The sequence below is a fragment of the Hippoglossus hippoglossus genome, chromosome 14 (genome assembly GCF_009819705.1).
Source record: "Hippoglossus hippoglossus isolate fHipHip1 chromosome 14, fHipHip1.pri, whole genome shotgun sequence".
Taxonomy (NCBI): domain Eukaryota; kingdom Metazoa; phylum Chordata; class Actinopteri; order Pleuronectiformes; family Pleuronectidae; genus Hippoglossus; species Hippoglossus hippoglossus.
The window spans coordinates 18655723-18679977 of NC_047164.1; the positions used below are offsets into that span (position 1 = coordinate 18655723).

At 40.3% G+C, this 24255-nt stretch overlaps 2 protein-coding genes across 2 annotated transcripts in view; both read right to left on the reverse strand.

Moving 5' to 3' along the window:
* Positions 1-461: 461 nt before the first annotated feature.
* On the reverse strand, positions 462-15168 carry zswim7 (zinc finger, SWIM-type containing 7). Its single transcript, XM_034606118.1, has 5 exons — positions 14652-15168; positions 11725-11746; positions 10475-10577; positions 3716-3820; positions 462-1905 (listed from the first exon to the last, which is right to left on the reverse strand). The coding sequence occupies exons 1-5, from the start codon at positions 14725-14727 to the stop codon at positions 1795-1797; spliced, it is 417 nt and encodes a 138-aa protein (XP_034462009.1). The 5' UTR covers positions 14728-15168; the 3' UTR covers positions 462-1794.
* A 932-nt stretch (positions 15169-16100) lies between these two features.
* ncor1 (nuclear receptor corepressor 1) overlaps positions 16101-24255 on the reverse strand; it is a 50934-nt gene continuing 42779 nt past the window's right edge. The window contains 15 exon segments of the mRNA XM_034606023.1: positions 16101-18492; positions 18612-18788; positions 18876-19079; positions 19168-19221; positions 19392-19528; positions 19770-19916; positions 20014-20231; positions 20332-20477; positions 20845-20961; positions 21168-21640; positions 21792-21927; positions 22025-22222; positions 22907-23056; positions 23503-23703; positions 23921-24148. Of these exon segments, the coding sequence (XP_034461914.1) occupies positions 18281-18492; positions 18612-18788; positions 18876-19079; positions 19168-19221; positions 19392-19528; positions 19770-19916; positions 20014-20231; positions 20332-20477; positions 20845-20961; positions 21168-21640; positions 21792-21927; positions 22025-22222; positions 22907-23056; positions 23503-23703; positions 23921-24148 (2798 nt within the window). The 3' untranslated portion in view covers positions 16101-18280.

Sequence of the window (24255 nt, forward strand, 5' to 3'; positions counted from 1 at the left end):
TGCCTGAGGAGTGCAGCTGAACCCCCCCACCCCACCCCTGAGATAGTCTTTAACTGGGATCCTGAGGCTCCTCAGTCCTTCCAAAGCTGCTGAAGTCACCGACCGGCGGTTTGGATTTTTAAGGCTGATCCCTCAAAGGACACCTGCCCTGAGGACTCATTTTAATCAAACTGCTGATAATTTAATACTCTCTCTTCTTAGGAAAGATAGATGACAAAGTCCAGTTTGCCCCAGAAAAGGAGAGATCACTTTGGAGAGTGAAACAGGAACAGTGACACGTTGTCCTTGTTTGCTCACTGGTGCTCGCAGGGCAACATCATAGTTTGAGGGAACGCAGCTGCTGCACTGCTCGTGTTCTTTAGGCACCTGATGCTGTCTTTCTTCTCCGCAGGGCTGTGGTGGCTGAGGAATCTCAGAAAAACATCAGATTTGATAGAGATTAATCAGAGTTTGGTTTTTGGGGTGTTTGTAATTTATGTGAAAAATATCGGGGTGTTTTCGATCACCTGAGAGCCATCACTACACACATGGAAACACATTGCACTGACATTTTCGAGTATTTCCCACATGGTGTGCTCCATTGGTCGCGTTGGTGTTGAACCAGTGTTCTTAAGTTGAGCACTTGCCTCCACTGCTTCATTATCCCTCCCCCCCCCCATGTGTCCAGTGAACGACCTCTGACCTGACTTCAAGGGCTAAAATACAGGAGTGTGCCGACATTTTAGTACATTCCAATGGACACAACTATACTGTAACTGCACTGTAACGTTGTATTATATTGTCAATGTCGACTGATGTGTGTAAAAAATAAGTACTGTAGGTGTCCGGCTTTCTACGAGCTCTTCATTGATGTCAAACTTCTGCCTCGTTCTTTTTGTGATTAAAAAAAAGGAAAGACGGACAATAACAAGTTGATCTGGTTCAACATTCCTGCCTTTCATTCCGAAGTAGCTATCTGTCGGTGTGCTATAGTGACGTTACTAATCAGGAAAAACATCCACTGTGCTCGAGCTGACGTGCAACCTTTTCCAGAGGCCATTTTTTTTTTCATTCAACAAAACAACAGCTGCGAACTGATACTGCTATTTAACATGATGCAATCTGTATGTATGGTGAATAATTTTGTTAATAAAGTTCATGTTTATATTGTTACAGATCAATCTTTATTCCATAAAAAAAACAATTTCCAAAATGTGACGATTCATGTTCACAAAATAGAGCAAAGGACAAAACTATATTCTGCTTTAAAAATGCTTCTGAGGTAACTTCAGCATGCAGATGCACAATACTTCTTTTAATAATATGACCTAAAATGGGAAAAGTCACATAGAAAGACTGATGAAAGAGTGAAGTAGAGAAGAATAGAAATCAGACTGAGAGTTTGATGTTTGGTTGGTAGAAATAACAGATTGTGTTTACACTTCCATATAAAATATATTAAGGTTTTAAAAAATGTGTCTGAGGTAACTTCAGCATACAGATGGACAATACTTCCTTTAATAATGTGGCAAGAATTAACTTCAAAAATCAAGAAGCACACACACAATGAATAGATGTTGACACAGATTGAGGTTTCTTTCAACTAAATAAAATAAATAAAGCAACATCTGGTACCTCTCACAGAGACATCTGTAAGAGCAGAAGAGCAGTAGTGTGGCCATAAGAGTGCTTCTCTGCAGTGGCACAAAATGTGAGTGTGAAACGTGGGCCCTCATTCAGGAGGCTCCATGCTGTCCCTTTGGAGCCAGATGTGCTGCTCCTGCTGCTGAGCTTGGTGGTCAATGTACCTGCGTGTCAGGGGGCTGCGGTCCCGCTGAGCAGCATCGACATCTGCTGATCAGACACACTCTCCTGCTGAGTCACACCCATGGCCTGACAGAGGTAGGCAGCCAGGATGTGTTTGCACTGCGAGAAAAGAGAACGGACGCTGATTCAATAAATCACCACAGGCACCAGTGTGATTAATGACATGCATATGAAGCCCTGGTAATTTAAGAAGTTTCTGCTGAGTAACCGTCAGTCCAAAAATGTTAGTCACAAAACCAAAGGTCAGAATCATTTCCAATGTTTATATGAAATTATAAATATTGATATAAATGGAAAGTGCATGTGTTTAAGCGGGTTATGAGTGTTACTTTCCAAACGGAGCGTTTGTGAGATGAATGACGAGTAATTCCAAATAATTCTGTATCTGTGTATGTGACACTGAACACGTATCATTATTATCAGTATGAACATGTTAATCATTGACTTGTTTTCAGCCTCAGCCTGTTTCATGCATTACAAATGAGGTAGTGTTTTGCATTAACAATGAGCCAAACTCCAAGTGTGGTGAAAAGGACAAATGTGCAGGAGTTTGTTTACGAGCTTCTCCTGTCTGCTCGTTTTTTTGAACTCAGAGGCAGCGCAGCTTTATCTGTCCTCTGACCTACTTGTCAGCAGTGTGGACCTGGTCTGGCCTCAACCAGTCATGCTGGAATCTGTGGAGCCCCTGAATGGACAGGGTGGCTCCGGCAGGGTGGGACTGCAGACGCAATGGTCAAACTCAAAAGTCTCCTGAGTGTCATACAGTTTTGACTCTGGAACTGAAAAGCTATAGTAAAACCTGATCCACCAAAAGTATGGATTTTCGGGGGGGGTCAATGCCGATCGTGAAATTAGGAAGCGAAACATTTCTGATACAGATACATTGGCCAACACAGAAATATATATTAAAAAAAATTATCAATGACTCCCCAGAAGTTGTTATCGAACCCTTATGACAAAGCAATGTAATTGGGGCTTGATATTTTACAGTATAACTATAAACTGTATTATGAACAACTATAAATATGTGGTCCTTGGGCAAAACACTGAACCCCAAATTGCCCCGTTAAGTGCTGCACATAGATGTGCACTGTATGAATTTGTGCGTGAATGGGTGAATGGCAAAAACTGTACTGTAAAGTACTTTGAGTGGTCATGAAGACTAGAAAAGGGTTATATAAATACAGACAATTTACCGTTTAAGTTTAATTTAGAAATAAATGCAAATTATTTCTGTATTGTTTATTCTGTAAGATAAGTTTCATATGAGCAAACATTAACGCAGATATCGATATGTCTGGTAAACGCTCACACTGGCTGATTGTTATTGGCCAACAGATAAATCAGTATGTTATTTTTCTGTGTGTTTTCATGGGGAATTATACCAGTGGCATGGGTTCGCTCATCCGTAGCAGATCTCGGTTCTCACACTGATTTTAGCAGCGTTCTCCAGGGAAACAAATCCCTGTGATACTCAGAGCAGCAGCTGAGCACGTTTGCTCGCAGATATTTGGAAGCAAAAACACCCAGTCGGGGCGGAGACGCCCCTCAATGACCAGACAAAAACACGACCAGACCACAATGCATCTGCTCCACACACATTTCAACATGTGTTTCTTCTCATTTTTGACTGAGCAAAGGTTTTTTCTCCAAGACGCCTGACTGACAAGACATAATGGTTGTGAAGCTGACTTAACATCTATGTGTAAAAATGCTTTTGTATACACTGTATACCATATATATATAGTATACAGTGTGTATGTATGTATATATATATATATATATATATATATATATATATATATATATATATATATATATATGGTATACAGTGTATATATATATATATATATATAAACCATTTCCATTTGCAGCCGAAACTGTTTGTCACTTTCTGTGTGAGACTCACCAGCAGGCCTTCGTTTCTGCGGAGCACAGTGTAGGCGAAGGCCGGACACGGGCAGTAGTGACAGGACACAAAGCAAGTGTACAAACGCCCCGAGGCTCCGATAACCTGCAACAGAAACATGCAAAGTACGTTCCAATAAATGGCTATTTGTACACAGCAGCTTGTGTGTGACAGATCATAAAGAGTGTGAAAGTGTCAGTCATTTCTTTAAGGTTCACTAATCAGACATGATCACAAGGTGCAGCTGAGCAGCAGTGGAAACAGTAAAAGTGTGAAAAGACCAGACATGAAAGCTTGAGCTCTGCAGAGCAATAAAGACGCAAACATGTTTCCAAGTCACAATCTACTTCATCTCTCACGACAGGATGTTTTCGACCGCCTTGGACTTTCTTTTCAAGTTTTCCTTTTGTAACTTTGATCTTTTTGAATTCATTTAAAATATAATGACAACACACAGTTAACTAATTTCTATAATTCTTTGTTTTGTGAGTTGGAGCCTCTTTATATTCAGTCAATGGATGGAACCAGTTTGTCATTAAATTACTCAGCAGAGAGACAAAAATGATCCCAGTCATGAATGCGAAACTGGTATTGTTAAAATGCCTTGAAAATGTTCAAAAAGTACTGATTAACAAAATGAAGTAATTTATATTGAAATATCATATAATATTGTTCTGTAAAAATAATAATGTAGCACTAAACTATATCTAATGTCCAACTAGAACATTGAAGAAGGAAGGCTTTGGCTCTCTAAGGCTTTTTGTTTTGCATTGACAACTTTCTATAATGCGGGTTTAAATGATACCTTAAATAAGGAAATCAAATGTGCATATGAAAACAACACAGCCATTATTAACTAAGTATAAACAACCACATGAAAACAAATCCAATGTCAGATATTGATGACACAAAATGATAACACAAAACAAGCCACCCACTTCCTCAGAACTGCTTTTATTGAAGTGTAGTTTATATTTCTAGTCATTTACTTTTATTAGCTGTCTCTGTTCTTAACCTATGTAAAGTATCTTTGAGCATTCTTAAAAGCAAATGTACCATAGATAAAAATGATTAATATTATTATCATCCAGTGTCTCTTTTAAGGATAACTCCATTCTGGACTCTCCTTGTAGATGTTTAATTACAGTGACAGACCAGTGGTTGAGTTGAAGGTGATGCTGCACTGACCTCATCATTTCACATGACTTATTTGCAGGTAACGAGATAGAAACAGTGCGTGGAGGCTAATGGCCTCGGCTGTCCACCACGCAGTGCACGCTCCCAGCTACAGTCATTTCAGTCTCGTCCTCATGCACATGACACACGAGGACATTAAGTCTGTGGATTAGCTTGATACTTCACAATAACTAATGCTTTCCAAGATGGCAGAGCAGGCTCCATTACTTTCCAGGGCTTCCATAAATTACCTTTCCCTGTGACCTACTAAAGTAAAAACACCTAATTTGTCCACTGTGACACTTCATTATAAATAAGGCACAAGAGAGACAATCACATGGTCTTAAAAATCCTCAGTGAGGAAGAATAAAGCACCACACACACAGCAGGATGGGGACAGAATCAGTAGAACTGTGTTGGCCGAGCCAAGGACCACTACACTTTCTAAAGAGCCAAAGTTTATTGAAACCCAGCTCACACTCGGGTCCTTTTTGTTCTCTGCTGGCCTCAAAGATTGTGTGGCTCTGCCGCAGCTCACACTGCAGAGCTGGAAGCTAATATCATCAACACACACCACACAAACTGTAGGCGTCCACTGCCTGGCAGGGATTCAGAGCTCGCCAACAAACACCACACATTCAAATCTGCCGTTCACCACTCGCTGCAGACGGAGCAGCGAGAGTTAAAACCTCAGCAAAGCTCCTTCTCTGTCCGAAATGTTCCCTCTCACGGGAATACTTCTCAGGCCAGGAGTTTGTACGGCCCTCTGTCCACTGGTTACGCACTATAAACTGGGGATATTTAAAGCTCTGGGAAGTCACAGAGTTGCACAGCCCCTGAATCTGTGCTCCGACATTCCCAGTCACCATGGATTGGATGCAATAAATTTGACCCCTGAGTCTTTTGCTGATAAACTCCTTCTTCCTTCTTCTTTCTTTCCACACACAGTTTGTTGTAAATTGCAGTTGACGAGCCAAACAATAATATTATGAAATCAAATTTGAGGAACTCTTAAGCTGCCACTGCTCATAACCAGTCACTCACATTAGCACATCTTCATCTCAGCTGCTCCTTTCGTAACACAAAACGTGCTTATTGCGGTTTTTTTCCCATCTACTACATCATTCTGCATTCAGAAGATGGCACCACAGAGACTAAACCATTAATTAATATGACAACGTGTTTTCAGGTGCATCATCTACAGCATTCTTATCAATATGACAGTGTCTGTATTATTCTTATATTAAACAGAATATACAGTAGGCACAATGATGTAGTAGACTGTTGCAACAGGGAATAAGCTACAATCGACAGGTACTTTTACTTTTAATACTTTGAGTATATTTAAAAGGAAGTACTTTATTTTACTTAAGTATGATGTCACCAGGTCAAACAGATGGTCCTATACTACACCCATACTTAGTTCTCTTCATTGGCTCTATGTCACTGACAGGATTCAGTTCACAATTCGCACTCTTACATATTGTTCACTGTATCATCAAGCCCCTACACATCTAACACATCTAACACAAGATACACCTGTTTAAACAGGCATTCAGGTGACATGTGTACCAGGTCTGTCTCTTTATGCAATTTACTTTACCTTATGCTCTGTATTATTCATTTAAGTGTGTGTGTGTGTGTGTGTGTGTGTGTGTGTGTGTGTGTGTGTGTGTGTGTGTGTGTGTGTGTGTGTGTGTGTGTGTGTGTGTGTGTGTGTGTCAATACATTTTGTATGGTGTAACTCTGTATTTAACTTTTTTGTCCCTGTAAAACACTTTGTGACTCTTGTCTCTGAAAATCGTTTTGGTCAAACAACAGTTCAAAACCACAAGACATGCAGTTTGCAGTGAAACAAAATGAGATAAAAACAAAAACCTCACATCTGATAACACTGGAGCCAACAAATGTTGACTTAATGATTAATCAAAAACCAAAAGATTGAAGTCGGCAACTATTTAATCAGCAACCAATAATGTTTGTTGAGTAAAACACTGACTGCTGAGTGTGGGGTTTTATTACTGCTGAGAATACACTAACTACTTCCTTTTCCCAACAGGCTTCGATATAACCAGAAAAGGTCATGCAGTGTTAACTGTGATAAGGTGAAAACCAGTGAAATTCCAAGATTTCATAAGTTATTCATCCCCCTGAGGAAAGAGGTTAGTTAACAAATGTCCACATCAACATGAGTAACTCAGTTGTGTCCCACAGGAAATGACAAAAGAAAATTGTGTAATTTGTGAATTCATCAACTTCTGTTTCTCTCAGACACAGAGTCCAGTTAGCACTCACTGTACTCCCAGTAAACCCAGTGCTGTGTGGTGTGAGAATAATTTTTTTTTTATCCAAACTGGGGTCTCTGGGAATCTAACATCTATTATTTTGAGCTTAATATTTTATAACCTGTTGAAATAAATCTGCCCTCTTCTCTTCTCCCTGCATCACAGGAAACTCATGAAGACAAGATGATTAAGTGCATAAGGGCTTCTTTTTTTTGTTAATGAAAGCTCTTCAAATTTTCATCACTGCGTTCACCCCCTTCCAGAGGTTTAACAGTGTCGCCACGTGCTGGCCACGTAGATGTCGGATGATTTATCCAGTTTGTGGTTTTATCCAAGAAGAGATTAATCGAGGGCAACTGGACTTGGTTGCAGATACTTGAGAATCTCTCATAAAGAGGCTTCCTCAGTTTTGACTTATGGTGAGGAGTCCAAGGTTTTCAGACTGTTATCAAGGGACATAGATATCGCTTGGTCTGTCAGTGCTCCTGGCCGCTGTAGCAGAAATCATTAGAGCTTTTGGAGTCAGAGTGTAAACGGCAGTCTGTTGATTACAAACGCTGGACACACTGAGCAAAAATACAGAGCGCTCTGACCTGAAATGTCACGGCTGAGAGGTGTCTCCTGTCCTTTTGTTTCCTAAAAGTAAGACACCTGCTGTGATAGTATTTAGCCAGAGCCTAAATAAAACAATGCCATGTCAACTACGTTCTGCTTTAAGGCAATAAGTTGAGAGAGCTTGGTTTGTGTTTAACAGCGGCCCACAGAAGTGGAAGCTTAAACTAAATATTTGTGCCATGGCTCAGTGACGGAATTTGAACAGACCCTGTTTAAACTTCAGTCTCACTTAATGTATCCCAAACTGTCACAACGTAAAACAGAACCTGGCACCATCACAGCAGCAACACTCACAACTGCTAAATGCCACAAAATCAACTCAATCTTCAAGATTTATGACAGAGAAAGGATAATAGAATGTGATAATTAATGTTTATGTAGTAAAACTCTAAAGAGGAGTTTACATGCAGGCTGAGAGTGTCAGAAATATTCAACCTGGAAACATCTGAGAAGCTGAAAAGGTAAAAAAAAAAATTTTTAAATTTAATTTTTAAAAGTTAAATGTGCATTAAACAAGACATGGTGGGTTAATAATTAGGCTTTGAAGGTGCTGGTAGGTAACCACCATGTTCTGTCATAGCCAGGCAATCTGTTCCCACCTGTATCCAGTCTGATAAAGAAGTCCCCATCTTAAATACCCATAATCCATTTTGAACAAATCATGTGATGTATCTGAAATACAGAGTATATACATAGTATATATCATAATAAATATACATAGAAGAATATGTACAAAATATAAAATATAAACTCACTTCTATAATTCACGTCACATCAATAGTTGGTATTCCATAACAGATTCTGGCTGAATAGAGTCAGAGTAGCACGACAGATCAACATTCAGGCGGATGAAAGAGAGTGTTCTAAGATCAAAGTCTTCATTTAAACCTAAGTTCCCATTATGTATATCTAGAAAAGTTCACATTTTAAGAGCATGGAGTTAATATCTCTCCCTCTGCCTGGTGGCTTTAGGGTGTCGATACCTGAGCGTCGTGCTCAAAACATCACTAGCAAATAAATCCTGTTACTGGTGCTTTAGGTGAGAACGGATTTTCTCTTTTTCAAAGGTTTTGGCTGTTTTGTATTTCTCAATATGTTGAACTTTAACAGATTTTTTACACCATGATTCTACAGCTGTTTCTGAGTCAAAACGGAAGTGTTTGAGTGCGGCAAGTAAACAGTGCAGAAATAAAGCAGAGCACAGTGGGAGACATGTGTGACCTTCAAGTTCACACTAATGCAAACGAGCTGAGTCATTTCCACAGAAACCAAACCAGAATCAACAGAAAAAGATCATGTGTTCTCAGTTTAGCAAATGACATGAAAACTGTGAGATTGAGATGAAATGGCAATGGTGTGGACAGACCAGGATAGCAACTACCGACTTTTTGTCAAATAAATTAATTACTTTTGCTTTTGTCGATGAAATGTGAAGTGAAAAAACACATCAGCATTTCTAAAGTGGTTCTTGTTTTGTTCAACGAAAAGTTCAAACCTGACACGTTTAATTTCCTATCGTACATGACAAAGACAAGCAGCAAATCCTCATATAGAGTTGGAGAAGATGGAAGCAGCAAATGCTGAACTGATCTAGACTGAGTTGCTTAATCACTGCAGCTCAAGTAAAGAATAAATATATGGTTAAATCTTCACTTAGTTAGCAGATCTTAAAGTGTAAGGGTTCATCAGAAAATTCTTAAATTCTGGAAGTGTCTTTTCCAATAATAATAAAAATAGATTGATATTGTATTACTGGATTAATTTGCAGGAAAACAAATAGGGTTTGAAAAGATAAATCATTTTCCAGAAGAGAGAATATAAAATTGATTATTGAGTTATTTAGTATATATATATATATCTGGTACATTTTGCTCCACCACAAATATCAAACAACAAACGATTGGGCTGAAAGTGTCCCCAAACGAACCCATGTCTTTATTTAGCTGCATTGTATTTTACAGGAGTTTACAGGAAATTTGGGTCACAATGACCATAACCTCAGTGGACTGCCTTGTTCTCCCACCACAATAAATTCTGCATCCTATTGAGGATAACTTTGAACTTTCAGAGCACCTTGACTCAGTTTTCAGAGAATGAAAAAAGGAGTAATGGCATTTTTTCTCAGATAGTAAATAATGTGGTAACTATGGAGGATATCCTGTGTTTGTAAAGGTCTGTTTTTTTCATTTTGTTTCATGTTTTAACAAGTTTAAGGGCCCTATCCTACAATTGATGCAAAACCACACCAAACACAATGTAAGTGTACTTGCTTGTTTCAAATGGACGAAACAACAATTTCCCATCTTTTCCAAATTTTTTAACACATCAACTCATGTCGTTTTCATGGGAAGGATTTCTAAAATATTGGCACTGAATAATGATCCAAAACATTTTGATTGATGAAAAAATCAGGTCATTGAGGAACCAGACACTACTAGACTTTGAATCATGGTATCATTAGAGATAAACCCTATGTTTACACTAAAATCAGACTGGAGTAAAACTTTGCTCCTCCACCTTTTCCTTGAAAAAAAAAAAGAAAAAAGCCAAACCATCAGATGCTGATGATTTTCTTGATCTACAGCAAATATTTATTTTACAAACTGCTACTAAACTGATGATCTGCTTTTTTGGGTGAGGAGTGGAAAGGTTCCTTCCTTCTCTGTTTTGGGAAAATACAGACCTGGAAGGCCTTACGTCCACTGGGAGAAGACAGACAGGTGACTGAACGTTGGTCGACCAGGTCCAAAGCCTGTAACGCGCAGGGACCAAAGACAAACTTCAGCCTGAAAGACATGAGGAAGAAAATATGAGAGAAAAAACACTACAACATGCTAATTTTTAAATGTACGGTATAAATGGTCATACACGAATATCAGTCTACCTATTTATCTGTCAATCTGTCTGTCGGTCAAAACTTGATTTGTACAGCACCTTTCATAAAGGTTAGTGAAGTTCAAAGTGCTTCACAATTGAGTGAGTAGACAAAACTAATAAAAATGCTGAAAATAAGATTCCATAAAAGAGATTTATAAATAAAAGTTATAAAAACAAATCAAAACCCTTTTAGACCAAACAAGGACCAAAGAATACGTTGAATACATATATATGATATAGCAAAGGGATGCAAAGTATTGCGAAACATAATTATTCTGATTTATAATGCTACAAACTGGTCTTTGTTTTGCATTACATAAGATTAAACTTTTAATAAACAGAAATGTAAATCGTTTTTTGTTGTTTTATTTTTGTGCAATCAATAAGGTGGACAGCAGAATTGTTTTCTCTGTGAAAACCAGCAGAAAAATATAAAAATACATCGACCTCTTCTTGTGAAACACCACAAAATGCAATGAAGAGCCCTTAAACCAGAGTGTTCCAGACAAGAAGACAGGATGTGGCCATGTTGACGCAGACAGGGAGCACCATGTCTTTCTCCCTGTAACTCAGACCATTGTGTTGGGAAATGTTTGCGTAAAGATACAGAGCAGCATCACTGCCCCATGTCTCACAGCTATGTCACTTTGGCAAACGTCTCCCTTGTCCTCCTCAGTGTGGTTTCTGCTTCATTTCAAACCCACTCCCATTCAGTCATATGCAAACCTTTTCAGTCCAACAACACAGTCAAAAATAACTTGATTTATGGTTTTAAAAAGGTCCAGTGTGTAGGATTTAGGTGAAAGGGATCTATTGGTAGAAATTGTATATTAAATAATCCTAGTGATGTTTTCAATAGTGTGTTTCATCTAAATTGATGAATTGTTGTTTTCTTTACACTAGAATGGGCTCTTTAAACTTTCAACTTCACCACTAGATGTCACTAAATTCTACACACTGAACCTTTAAAAGTCTCACATCTTGAGTGACAGCAAAATAACATGGCAGAGTTACCTATAGATATCTGAGATTGGTAATACGATGATGTAGACTTACGCGATAAGCAGGTCATCTGGAACTGCAAAAAAAAGAAGACAATTTTTTTCAATTCCAATTATTTTAATCATAAATTAGCTGCATACAAATAAGGTGGTAATCTATGCTTTACCTGATTTAATCTGTTTAGATATACTACAACAGAGGATTCACCAGGAAAATACAAGGTACCACAGACAAACTGTTAGACTAAATAATTATATATAGTATTAGTAGTAGAAATAGTTTCTGTTTTAACATCCTGCTTTTGTTGTTGTTGCTGGGGCTCCAATTTGTTCATGCACAAACCCTTTGTCCTTGTTTGGTTTGACTTTGCTTTTCAAGAAAGGTTTATGAGCCATTGGAAAAGACACATGAGCCTCTGATCTTTTCATACTGTGATAATGTAACTGCTTTTACACTGTATTTTAATAGAGAGCATACAAACCAATACGTGTAACTTCATTCTAGAGCTATAACAATTAGTTGACTAATCGATTAACTGATACATTTATCAGCAGATAATTTGATAGTTGAGTCAATTTTCAAACCAAAGTGCTAAAAATGTCATGGTTCCAGTTTCTCAATTTGTTTTTTTTCTTTGTCTAACTTTGGATATCACCTTGGAAACTGGGATATTTTTTTTTCTTCTATTTTCTATTGATTTGTCAACTTGAAAGTTAATCAAGTATTGTGCAATTAATCAATAAAAATTATATAATAATAATAATAATAATAATAATAATAATAATAATAATAATATTTTGGTTCACCCAACTCCATGATAATTCTCGGTAATCAGATCGGTGCAATTTGTAATAATGTTATGTTTTATACACACATTTATTTCAACAGGTTTATTTTTATTTTTCAACTGGGTAGAGTATGTTTAGATATTGCTTATATTTTCAAAGTAAAAACAACAAATACTCTTGTTTTTAATGATATATTTTTAAATTGTATAGCGCTTCTGGTATTTGTCACTATGTTTTTGGTAAAGCAAGAGTTTTTTGTCATTTACAAACTGATAAAGAGGAAAGATGATGGACAAACAGTTGTGGATTCAAGATGAATGATCCTGTCAGACAACACAGGCAAACATAGACACAGCCTTGGGCCTTTCAGTGGCTCTGTCTGTGTCAACTCGTCAAACCTGCAGTATTGTTCAGGCCCTCGGCACGACTTCAGTATACAGATCAAAGCAGCCCCTCCCTCCTCTTCCCCAAATTTAAAGATACAAATAGAAGTGAATTCTTCCTCAAATTACAAAGTACAGATAAACACTAGCACTGACGAATGGGTTATTAAAACTCCACTGAGTAGTATCAAGCAAATCTGGGATTTTGTGCAAGAGGAAACCCTTGATGCCAGACAAGACACACAAAACTTTCAGTGGCAAGACATTCACATTAATTAATGTCAGATTAAATGTGTAATGTTATCATTTCATTTGAGAGCCAAGTGCTTAAGAGTGAAGTATATACATATAGAGAGAGAGAGTATATACTATGTCAGTCTAACCATGTTGGAAATAACACAACAATGAACCCTTTTTTACTTACAGCAACTGATAACATAACATTTCAAGTCCTGTTTCAGTTATGAACAATCTAAAAAATTCAACATAAACTCTCCCACTCTGACGTAGAAAAACGTATTCATGGACTCATATTCGACCGCTGTAACTCCATTCTCTCTGAGATCAATCAAGTGTCACTCTTTTGCCTCCTACAAGGTCAGAGTGCCCGCAGCAGCTTGGCTTTTTACTGAACTTAATATACGACATCACATCACCCCAACCCTGGGTTAGCTCCGCTGGATCCCTCTTTGGTTTAGAGTTCATTTTTACTTCAAAATTTTTCTAATGACTTTTAAAACTTGCCTTACTCTGGCCCCAAACTACACAAAAGAAATGTTGATTCCATATGAGCCAGCAGCCTTAGATCCTCAGGTTTAATATCCTTTAGTTTAAAAGTGATCGTGCTTTATCCATCAGGACCCCTCAAGATGAGGCTTGTAGATTCAGTAACTTATTTAAATCACTTCTTAAAACATATTTTTACAGATTTGACTTCACGTGAAGTTGTCTTTTATATATTTTTATTGTTTTTATTTGTCTTTATTTGCTCTTGTGAGAAGATGTCTTCTTTTTATTGTTCCTATCCTTGATATTTGTAAATACCCCTATTTGTGTTGCTGTCTTCTTATTGCTTTTATCTCTGATTGTTTAAATCAGTGTGAATGTGTGTATCCTGTGTGCTTCGTCTATCAAAGCACTTTGTAAACCCTGTTTTTAAAGGTGCTGCTTCCATAAAGCAATCATCATCATCATCATCATTATTATTATTATAAATGATGGCTCAGTTCCATTTGAATTACCCAGCAACAACAAGACGCTACCACAGCACAGACAGGCGTAAATATTAAAATCTGTTAAGACTGAATTGCATCTAGCTGCTTGTGTTTTGTGGTCATGGCTCAGTTGTACACTTGAGTAGATTGTGAAGGATTTTTTAATAACATCCAACTATGACATGTCAAAATGTGTGAAAAGGGACAGGAAGTGGACACCTTCATGTAAAAGACATTAATATCATTCATACTTCCTGTATAGTGATGAAATGTGAAGGTTCATCTTCTCAGGTGTGGTCTACAAGCACAAATGTGTTGCAACAGCGCCCTCTAGCGCTAGTTTATTAAACCGCAGTGTTGAAAAACAGCGGAATATGAAAATGATAAAGTGCAACATTGATTTTCCTTTGATGCAGAGTCACGACATTTGTGTTTGAATAAATCTAAAGAGAAGTTAACTCTTGTTAAGATCAGGTTTGCACGTGAAGACAATAAATTGACTGCGCTTGTCTCGGTCTTGCTATTAGCAGCTGTTAGCTCCTGATGCTAACTTATGAACTGAAGTTATCCAGGATCAAACCGTCACATTGTCTTACTGTGAGACGTGTCCCGGTATGTCCTCTGGATGTCCCGGAACAGTTGTTCAGCCACTGCAGGGAGAAGTGAAGACATCTCTCACTCACTTTCACATCAGCACACCTTCCCTCCACAGGGCAGAACCAAAACATCACAGCTTCCGCCTGCAAGTTTCCTTTCCCCTCCAAAATAAAAGCCCTCATTGACATCTAATAACCAGCTTTCCTTGTTTCTAGTCTTGAAAGGGGATGATGTGTTCATTTTATTGCACCTGATACCACACACATTTTGTAGAAAACAGTGGACAAAGCATCTTTAACATATGTTCAACCCATAGACTGTATAAAAGGATATGGTTGATAGTAATAATAATAATTATTAGTATTTGTTATCATTATCATTATTATTCTTAATATTATTCATATTATCTCACAATGTTAGAGAAAAATAATAACATTTCCTGGATCCGCCCCATGATTGCAGATAGGCACCAAAATGTTATGGAATCTTCCCTGACCCACACCTCATCCTTCCATCAGGTTTTGTGGTAATATGTCCAGTAGTTTTGGGTAATATTGCTTACAAACAAACAGACAGGGGTGTAAAAACAACCTCCAAGTGGTTCTACTAAGAACTTCTGAAAATATTATCTCTGCTCCACCAGAACTATACCTGCTTTGAGTCATACCATTTCAATTTACTTATGTTGTCCTGTAATGAGACCTACAAGTCCTTGGCCTATGTCTGTCTCCCCCCATGAGTGTTTTTCATTGATACAACAGCAACATGCAGGTGTTAGGACTCATGGGATCAGCAGCAACAGGCCGGTCTTCCTTAAGTTCAGGTCGTAGTAATAACTAACTAACGAGTTAACATACAAATCATTTTGACGTTTGGCAGCAGCAAAAACATTGGCGTTATTAAAAAACACTGATGGCTCCATTCCAGGGTTCAGGTACTGAGCACTGAATCACTGACATAGAACAGAGCCATTATTAATGTTTTTAATGACTCCTGCCGTGTTCCTGCAATGAGAAGTCAAATATATGTGACGTGATGCAGGCGTATACCAGAAACCTGACAATGACACACCTGAACGGAAGGGAATATTCTCTACACCTTTGTTTGACAAGCTGCACCTGCTGTGAGAAAGGTGTATTGTCTTTCATTAGCTGGTACAAAGGCAGTCACTGACTTGTGACATATCCTCATTAATAAGTGGCCTAACAGGATATTATGAGCATACCATCAAATTCCCTGCAGCAAGCTTTTTCCATCACAAACAGTTTAAGAAATAAAAAATCTGTCATTTAAAAAGTACATTGAATAAACAGTGACGTACTCAGACCTGATGTTAAGTAAAACATCCATCAAATTTTATATATCGCTTTTTTAACCTGGCAGCAGTAGAAGTTGCGATGAGGTGCAAAAGTCGTGGGGAAAATGATAAGACACCTATTAAGAACCTACACGTTTTTCAGTGGTGGAGAACTGATCCACTTTATTTGATTGGTCTGAACTCTTGTAATAGCCTACTAAGAGACATTGTGCGATACAAACATTGCATTTCAACATCATAGGATACACGGGTTTTTCAAGTCTTAATTTCCAAAAGACAAAAAAGTCACCACTGTGTGTTTGATAGAGAGCTGAAAAGATGCTCCAATTCTTTTTCGGCTTCATGTCGGATTTTCTTTAAGATTCAAGTTTGTAAACTCTTTTTTGTCATTGCCTTTGTAAACACATAGCATCCCATCTAAATAGGATGAATAACAAAGATGTTGAAAATTACAGGAAATAAAAATCTGAACATGTGCAAAGACAAATGATTCAGAGTAAAAGGAAGAAAGAAAATATCAAGTTTATAGCAGAACTGATTAGTTGACTGAGTAAAGTGAGAGCAGAAAAAGCCCAAAATATTGTATTTCTTTGACATATCTAAAATAAAAAGACTTGCAAAGGAACGTTACTGCCATTTATGATGTTGACAAAGTATAATTAATATTCTAAGCTTTAAGCCTGTTGATTGACACTATGAAAGCAGAGATTAAGTGATCATGGTTTTGAATGACCATGACAGCGAACTCCTAAACATTTAACGGTACCATACACTTAATAAAACTGTAACTGTGATGCAAGTGTCACACTACAAACTTATGTACCAGCTACAAGAAAAGACAGGTAGTCAAAACATCCAGATTTCTGTGAGTTGTGGGGAAAAAAAACCTTAAAGCACATCTTAGTATACTCCTGTGCTGGAGGATGAATAAGTTACACAGCAGGTAGTATGCTTTTTGTTGTCAAAAGCTACAAAGCAAAAAAGTGCAACAATGGTGCAGACCATTCTTTATGTTTGGTTAGTTTTGTCTTTTTGTGTAACTGAAAGACAATTTACAGAGTTCAGATTTTTGTCAGGATAGTATAAAAAAAAAAAAAAGGGACTACAGAAACAAATACAAACATCAAACACCAACGTATATATCTCTGAGAAAATTACTTAAAGCTGCCTTCTTTCTCAAGTCACACGGCATGGCAAAACTGTCCAAAGAAAAAAAGGTTCCTGACAAACTTAACTGTTTTTTACCATGACAACATTGCAGAGCAGATCATTCTGGACAGGCTGGAAACTGTAGAGAGAGACAGCAACATGTGTCACACCATGGTCAGCTCTATTGGAAAAAGACAAAAACTCATTGGCTCACTTTCGTTATTCAGACTGGGTCCAGGAGTAGTCATGAAGATATATTTTTTCCGTCTAAATGAAGCTTATATGACACCAGTGTTCTCAACCTTTGAAGACATTTTTCTGTCTGTTCAGAACTGGGTGAGAAGTTAACATCTAACATCTGATAATTACAATCCACACATCATCTTCACTGTGTGGCGAAAACAGGCGTCGGATATTGAAGCGGTTTGAAATGTTAGTCTGTGTTTAGTCTCGTCCTTGAATATCTGCGATGTTCAGGCTCTGGTGGTGCTTGATAGACGGCGCAGGGCAGCACAATCTCTGTGCTCCACTCATGGTCAAGTACAATGCACAGGTCTGGTCTCTCTTAGCGTCGCTATGGTGAGAATATTAAAATAGGGGTCAGGTGACATGGGGGTGGAGATGGACTGGGAGAGACCAACTGTGATATTAAAGATTAAACCCCTACTCTTCCCATTTAAAGTGGATCAATTTAAAAGCGACATTAAAATAAGAAATAATCAAGGTAAGAAAAACACTGCAAAAGGTTACTCTATTTACATACAATTAATTTTCTTAAAGACAAAGTATATCTTTACAGAAATCAAACAAAATTCAGAAATAATCTCTTATGTTGTTTCTTTTTACATATTAACTTCTTCATCTTTACTATAGCTCAATTCAACCCCTAAGTTGAGTCTTGTTTACTTTCCCGATAGGCTGGGTGAGTGCTTCCGGACCAAAAGCCTGTCTCATTCTGGAGAACCCTGCCTGTCACAGGCTGCTGCTCGTACTCTCAGCAAACAGCGAGGGGGCGCCATAGCACCAAAATTAAAAAAATAACACCACTCCATCAACATGTCACACTTGCCAGTGAGCAAGGTTAGTTCTGGGAGAGGGGGTGAACAGACAAGCCTCAGTGCAGGTGTCTCTTGTGGTTATTGGAGCTGTTGCAAGCAGGGCTCAGTCGTCACTGTCAGACAGGGTCTCATATTGCTCTGACAGGAGAGACTGCCAAACGCGCTGCTGGGCCACAGGGGCTCCGCTCGGAGGCGGCTGTGGCTGCTGCTGCTGCTGCTGCTGCTGGCTCTGTATGGAGGGTGAGGATATGCAGGTTGGTGGCGTGTTGCTTAGGATGCGCATGGTCAGTGGGTTGTAAGGGAACTGCATTGATCCTGAGGAAAAAGAGGGGAAAATGTTAAAATGAAGATTAAACGGACCAAGGTCTTTTCTGTCTTTGATTTCAGCAGATGGAGTTTTTGCAGACACTGAAAACGTGGGTTGGACAGCTCACCTGTGGACGAGGGTCGGTCATCCCAACTCCACTGGGGTTGGGCTTGGGCTTGTCTGTGATAATCTCCCTCAGAATGGACGGAGGACACTGAAGAGGGACGTTCCCCTCCAGCGTAGGCCTGACCCAAATTAGGTGACTTGGATTTCCGGCTGTTGGCTTTGCCCTGCTTCTGCTTCCCTGTACATCCAGATAGAGAGAAAATTTGAATCAGCAACATGGTAAACGTAGGAAAGTGTGATTAATAAAAGTCTGATTTGTGCGTACCCATGCTGGGTGATCGGTTTGCCTCCTGGCGGGCGTCACTGCCTGCACCGGTTGTGTTGTTGATAGGACACTGAGCCCCTACACCTCCCTGGTGCTCCTCCTGTCTTTCCTCTAAGTTACCCATCAACGCTTTGCGGATTATGTCCTCCAGGCCCAGGTTACTGGCTGGATCACTGAAAGAGTGATTCCTCGGGTTGATGCTGCCTAAAAACCAACACAAAAAATCAATGAGGAAGGAAAGATCAACACAAGTGAAGTGATGAGTGTCTGAGAGAGTTTCACTACTACTTACTGGAGCTGGTAACAGCAGGCAAGTTAAAAATCTCTGTGCCGGGTTGCGCATTTCCTGCAAGACAAACAAAAACTGAATTTCTGACCAGATATGATATCTTTATCCCAATGTCTAATGAGTTTAAAAAATAATAAGCCTTGTGGGCACACATTAAAGGAGTTTGTTTCATATTCTGGTGCATGCATGTTAGTTTGAAGGAAGATGATAAGAGAGGACCCACTTACCAATATCAGAATCACCAGAGGAGTTCAACTTACGAAAGATCTCCTGCTTCTTGGATCTCACCATTGGCGAGGTGTTCTCCAGCTTGGTAAAGAAGGAAGGCAGATAGCTTACGCTGCCCGGGGACCTCGAGTCACTCCTTGAACCAGACAGAGGGTAAATAGTCAAAGAGCAGAATGGTAACTGGGACAACAAGCCCTCTCTGAGGCCACAAATACTTTTCCATATCAGATTTGATGTTTTTTGTGTATTTTTGGGCCCAATATGTTGATGTACTATGTGTAAAAGGTACAGTAAACCTGTATTAACTAAGACATGTACTAGCTTGTTGGGCTTACAGCTTAAAACTATCAAGTTTGCAAACTGTGCAGCACAAGTACCTGATCTCAGAGTTCTCAGCATCTCGCCTCTGAGGTGGAGGCGGCCCGCCAGCCTCCTGCTTGTCCATGACTTGGTAGCTCTGTGGTGGAGAAATGGGTTCATAGTTCTCCATCAGCCTGCCTCCTCGCTCTGGAGACTTACCCGGCCTGGACATGAAGTAAAAAGACAGATTTTAAGACACATGATGCATAGTAAAACAGACTCACTCCCATTACGTCAGGGTTAATGATCTGGTCCATGTACCTGGATCTGGGCTTGTCAGGAGCATTCTCTGGTGAAACTCTACTGGAGGGTCTTTGGTGGTGTAGGGCCTGAACCTGGTTCTCAGGACTGTAGCGGCTGGGCACCTTGGCACGACCTGAAGAGGACCCAGATGGCACCACGTTCTGGAATGTTGAAGAAGCTGAGGAAGAAACCTGGGCAGGGTCCTGATTCCGGGCAAAGTCCTGGGTTATGATATGCTGCATGACAGGGACCACAAAAACAAGGTGAGTTAGGTATATCAGGATGTACTTTTGATACACGCTGCATTACTTTTTCATTTTCTTCCACGCAGCTTACCGAAATGTGATCTGCCAAGGTCATGACTCGGTGAGTCTTATGGACCTGAGAGTAGTTATCTGCCTGGGAGGAGGGGGGCTGCTGGGAACTGGGTTGCGGCTCCCCTGATGGTCGGTAACGACTCATATCGTAGGCCCGCATGCCAGCTGTTGAAGGGAAGATGTGTTTTTATGAGACATACATAATACAGTGCATGGCAACAGTAACTGATCTACATTTGCTTTCAGGTGACAAGAATAACTTGAAGTCAAGTCAGGTGACTAGTCTGCTGCAGAGGAACGGTGTCAGATGGTCTCAAATGAAAAGGTCAGGGGGATAAGTCAATCAAGTTGTTAGCTTTACTCCACTAGCAGCTAAATTTAGCCTTCTCAGTGACAGAATCAGTCTCACTGTTGTTGCATGTCATCTAGGACATGAAGTTAAAACCTTCGAAAACCTTCTAAAAATGTAACTGAGACATTCAGTATTCAAGTTCTAAAAATGAATATGTTCAAACTGAGTTTGTGTTCATACCTGCTGCCTGCTGTTGCACTTCTTCTGGTTTGTCTTGTTGGAGCTGGACTGGGGAAGTAGCAGGACTGATCACCTCAATGGCTCCTCCACCGGTATTGTCATATCGATTAGATGACACTGCAGGACAAGTATGAGCAAAGAGTCATTTCTGTAAAGGTTAAGGTTTAATCATGTTGCAGAAAGTTGTGCTTGAAGAAAATTATTAATTTTTAACTCATTTGTGCACAAGTCCACTCAGGTAACTGACAGTATCATATAGCACTTATGTTCACTTTTAATGAGGTTCAGTTATTTCCTAGGCCATGTGTATCCAACACACTTACAGCTGCTAGAGGAGTCAGAGCTCTGAGATCCTCGCTCTCGTGAGTCTTTGTCAGACGCTATCTGCCGTGTGATGATGACATCAATGAAGCTAGCGGCTGTGATAGTCGTCTTTCCTCGGGTACGAAGCTCCTCTTCGATGCGGGACTTTGATGTTTGAGGTCCTTTATCCTTAGCTCCAACACTATGGCCCTCAGCATAAGCTGAATGGGGCTTACCTCCCGGCAGAGACATAGCACCATAAGGGGACTGCATGGATCGTCTTTCTGCCTCCTGTTGCTGCTGCTCGGCTGCTCGCCGAGCGGCAGCCGCTGATGCCATTTCATCCTCCCGATCGTGTTTGTTCTCCTTCACCTTGGACACATCCATCTGTGGAGCAGAGGCTGCAGCGTCCACCAATGCAGCCAGAGCATCAGCGGCAGTACTGTAGCGAGAGTTACTTTGTGCTGCTGCTGTTGCTGCTGCTGAATGAGGCCTGATGAGGAAAGGAAGAAATTAAGGCATCAAAAATATTTCCTGGAGGATTGGTTAGTTAGTTGTGAGATGTATGTAATGAATTCTAACAATAACTAGGGTTATCTGGAAAACAGATAGTGAGCAGATATAAACAAAGTTTTTAAACCTACATTAAAGAGGTGATGACACTCTTGCCCTGGAAAATGCTCGGCCGTTGTTGAATCACTACGTCCTGTGTTCTTTGCAAGGGAGAAGGGGAGTGCAGATAACCTCGACTTCCTGGCCGGCCCGGTTGCTCTGGTCCACCTAATACACAAATTCATCCAACATTAACCATGAATGAATTTGAATGTAGACTTTCAAAACATCTACTACTGTTTTATACAACAACAAAACAACTCACCTCCACGCATGTATTCATTGGTTCGCTCCCGGTCGCGCTCTCGTTCTCTCATTTCCCTCTCCCGTTCCCTCTCCCTTTCACGCTGCTCCCTCTCCCTCTCCTTCTCCTGATGCTCGCGGTCACGCTCACGGTCACGCTCCCTCTCCCTTTCCCTCTCTGCATTGGCGGCAGCAGTTGCAGCAATATGGGCTTGGTGACCTGAGGAGAACAACGACAAACACCAGAGACATGAGATTTTACACATACCCGTCATGTGGCAGGATGGGCCAGAGCCTTGCTCACACGCTTGGAATCTGTCACAGCACAACCATGGTAATATTCTGTCCGGGGAATATTGCCATCTTTACCACTTGAGATGAAACGTTGACTGCAACAGACTGCTGCTTTAGTTGTATATATGCTTAGAATGTTTATAATTACAATTACGGATTTTTAAGATAATCATAATCCCTTTTAGGTAGGATTATGATTATCCAAAAAAAAGATCTGGAGACCTATCACATCACTCAACCATTTTTGTGCCTCTAGGCTTTTTATGGCTTATACTGAATTATACTAAATATAAAAGTATGGTAAGATAATACAGCTAAGAATTACAAGGCATTACAGAGTTTCAGCTGCCACATATTGACACCTCAATCCTACATGTTGTGCACCAACAAATTCTATGGCCATGCAACACTCAAGTGTGGTGAGAAACCCTTCCCAGTATGAGTGCAGTAAGATTCAACCTCATCTGTGACTGGACAGGCAGAATTGACCTTTGACACCTCTGGCCTACGCAGGGTTGCACTCTTACAGAAGTGTGAAGGAACATGGAGATCGTGGCACGGTAGATAAAGGAACATAGGTTGTAGGGGTAGGGAGGGGAGGGGTCCTCACCTGGCGATATGGAGGTTGGGTTGAAAGCCCTAGGAGGGAAAGGGGGCTGAGCTCCGGGGAGGTAGGCGGTGCGTTCCAAAGTGGGAGCACCTGTTCCCCCAGGGTGAGGCAACAGGATAGTTGGAGGCATCTGGGCTAGATCAATAATCCCTTTTACAGACAGAAGCAAAGGGCCAGCGGTGAACAACAAAATCCGATCCATCAATTTCTGAATTTACGAACACCCGGATACATTTAGCTGTAACCCATCACCGTCATCTGTTAGTGCTCCCAAATACAGATTTATCAGAAAGCAACAGGGCTGCAAAGAGAGTGGAATAGTGGTCAACTTGTAGGAGGCAACCACTAAGCAAAGGGAGATTTGGAAAACCAAATCCACTTGGGAAATTGAGTAGTAGTATCAGCCGAATCCTTTGCAGCCCCAATATTAAGAGCAAATTGGCGAAATTTCTGTAGGTCATTTGCTTCTGGGCGTCTGGAAAAGGTAGCCACTACTTCACAAGCACACAATCTGCACACTACAGCTCCCCTTGCCCACAGCCTCTCCCCTGCCAGATGTGGCAGATGAGAGAGGTTCAGCTGGTGGAGGGCCATACCTCGTGCTCCAGCTGGGTAAGGGATAGCAACAGGTTGTTCCCTTGGTGACAATCCCCGGGTCATGTCAGGCCGAGGAATGACTTGCATCTGCTGGGAAGTGATATAATCGTTGAGGATGGTCTGCCGCGTGTTCTCCATGGTGTACAGCTGGTAGGTGTTGTGGTAGTTTGTTGGTGACTGCTGCCTGGCGAACATGAACGCTGTGGCAAAGGACGGGAGAAAAACAAAACATATGAACAGAAGGCTCACAGATACTGATCGCTCCTGCTGATGTCGACAGCTGAAAAAGATCCTGGACATGTAATGCCTATGAATTTGAGGGCCTGAGTTGCTATCATCACTTTATGCACAATCAAGGCTATTATCATTCAGTTTATAGTTGTGGTGGAAAGAGTGGAAAGGGTTTAAACACAGTACCAGGATCCAGCACTCTGTGGAAGGCCAGGGTGGGGTCAAGATGCGGAGGCAGGTGCGGTCGGTAAACTTCCCCAGGAACAACAGGCCGGTGGTGGGGGTCGAAGGGGCTGTGAGAGGCTACAGGGTCCCCACTCGACACAGGGGACTTTGCCGGGACATTGTCCCTCTGTGTTGGGGTCATGGCACCCTTTCTTTCATGTGCAGCAGATTTCACAGAGCTCATACCACCTTTGTAGGAAAGAGGAACCCACATGACTCATCCAGTTAGTTAAACAGTAACAGAACACCATCTCAAAACAATACATGTGTGGCAGAAATCCAAATTCAGGAATTAA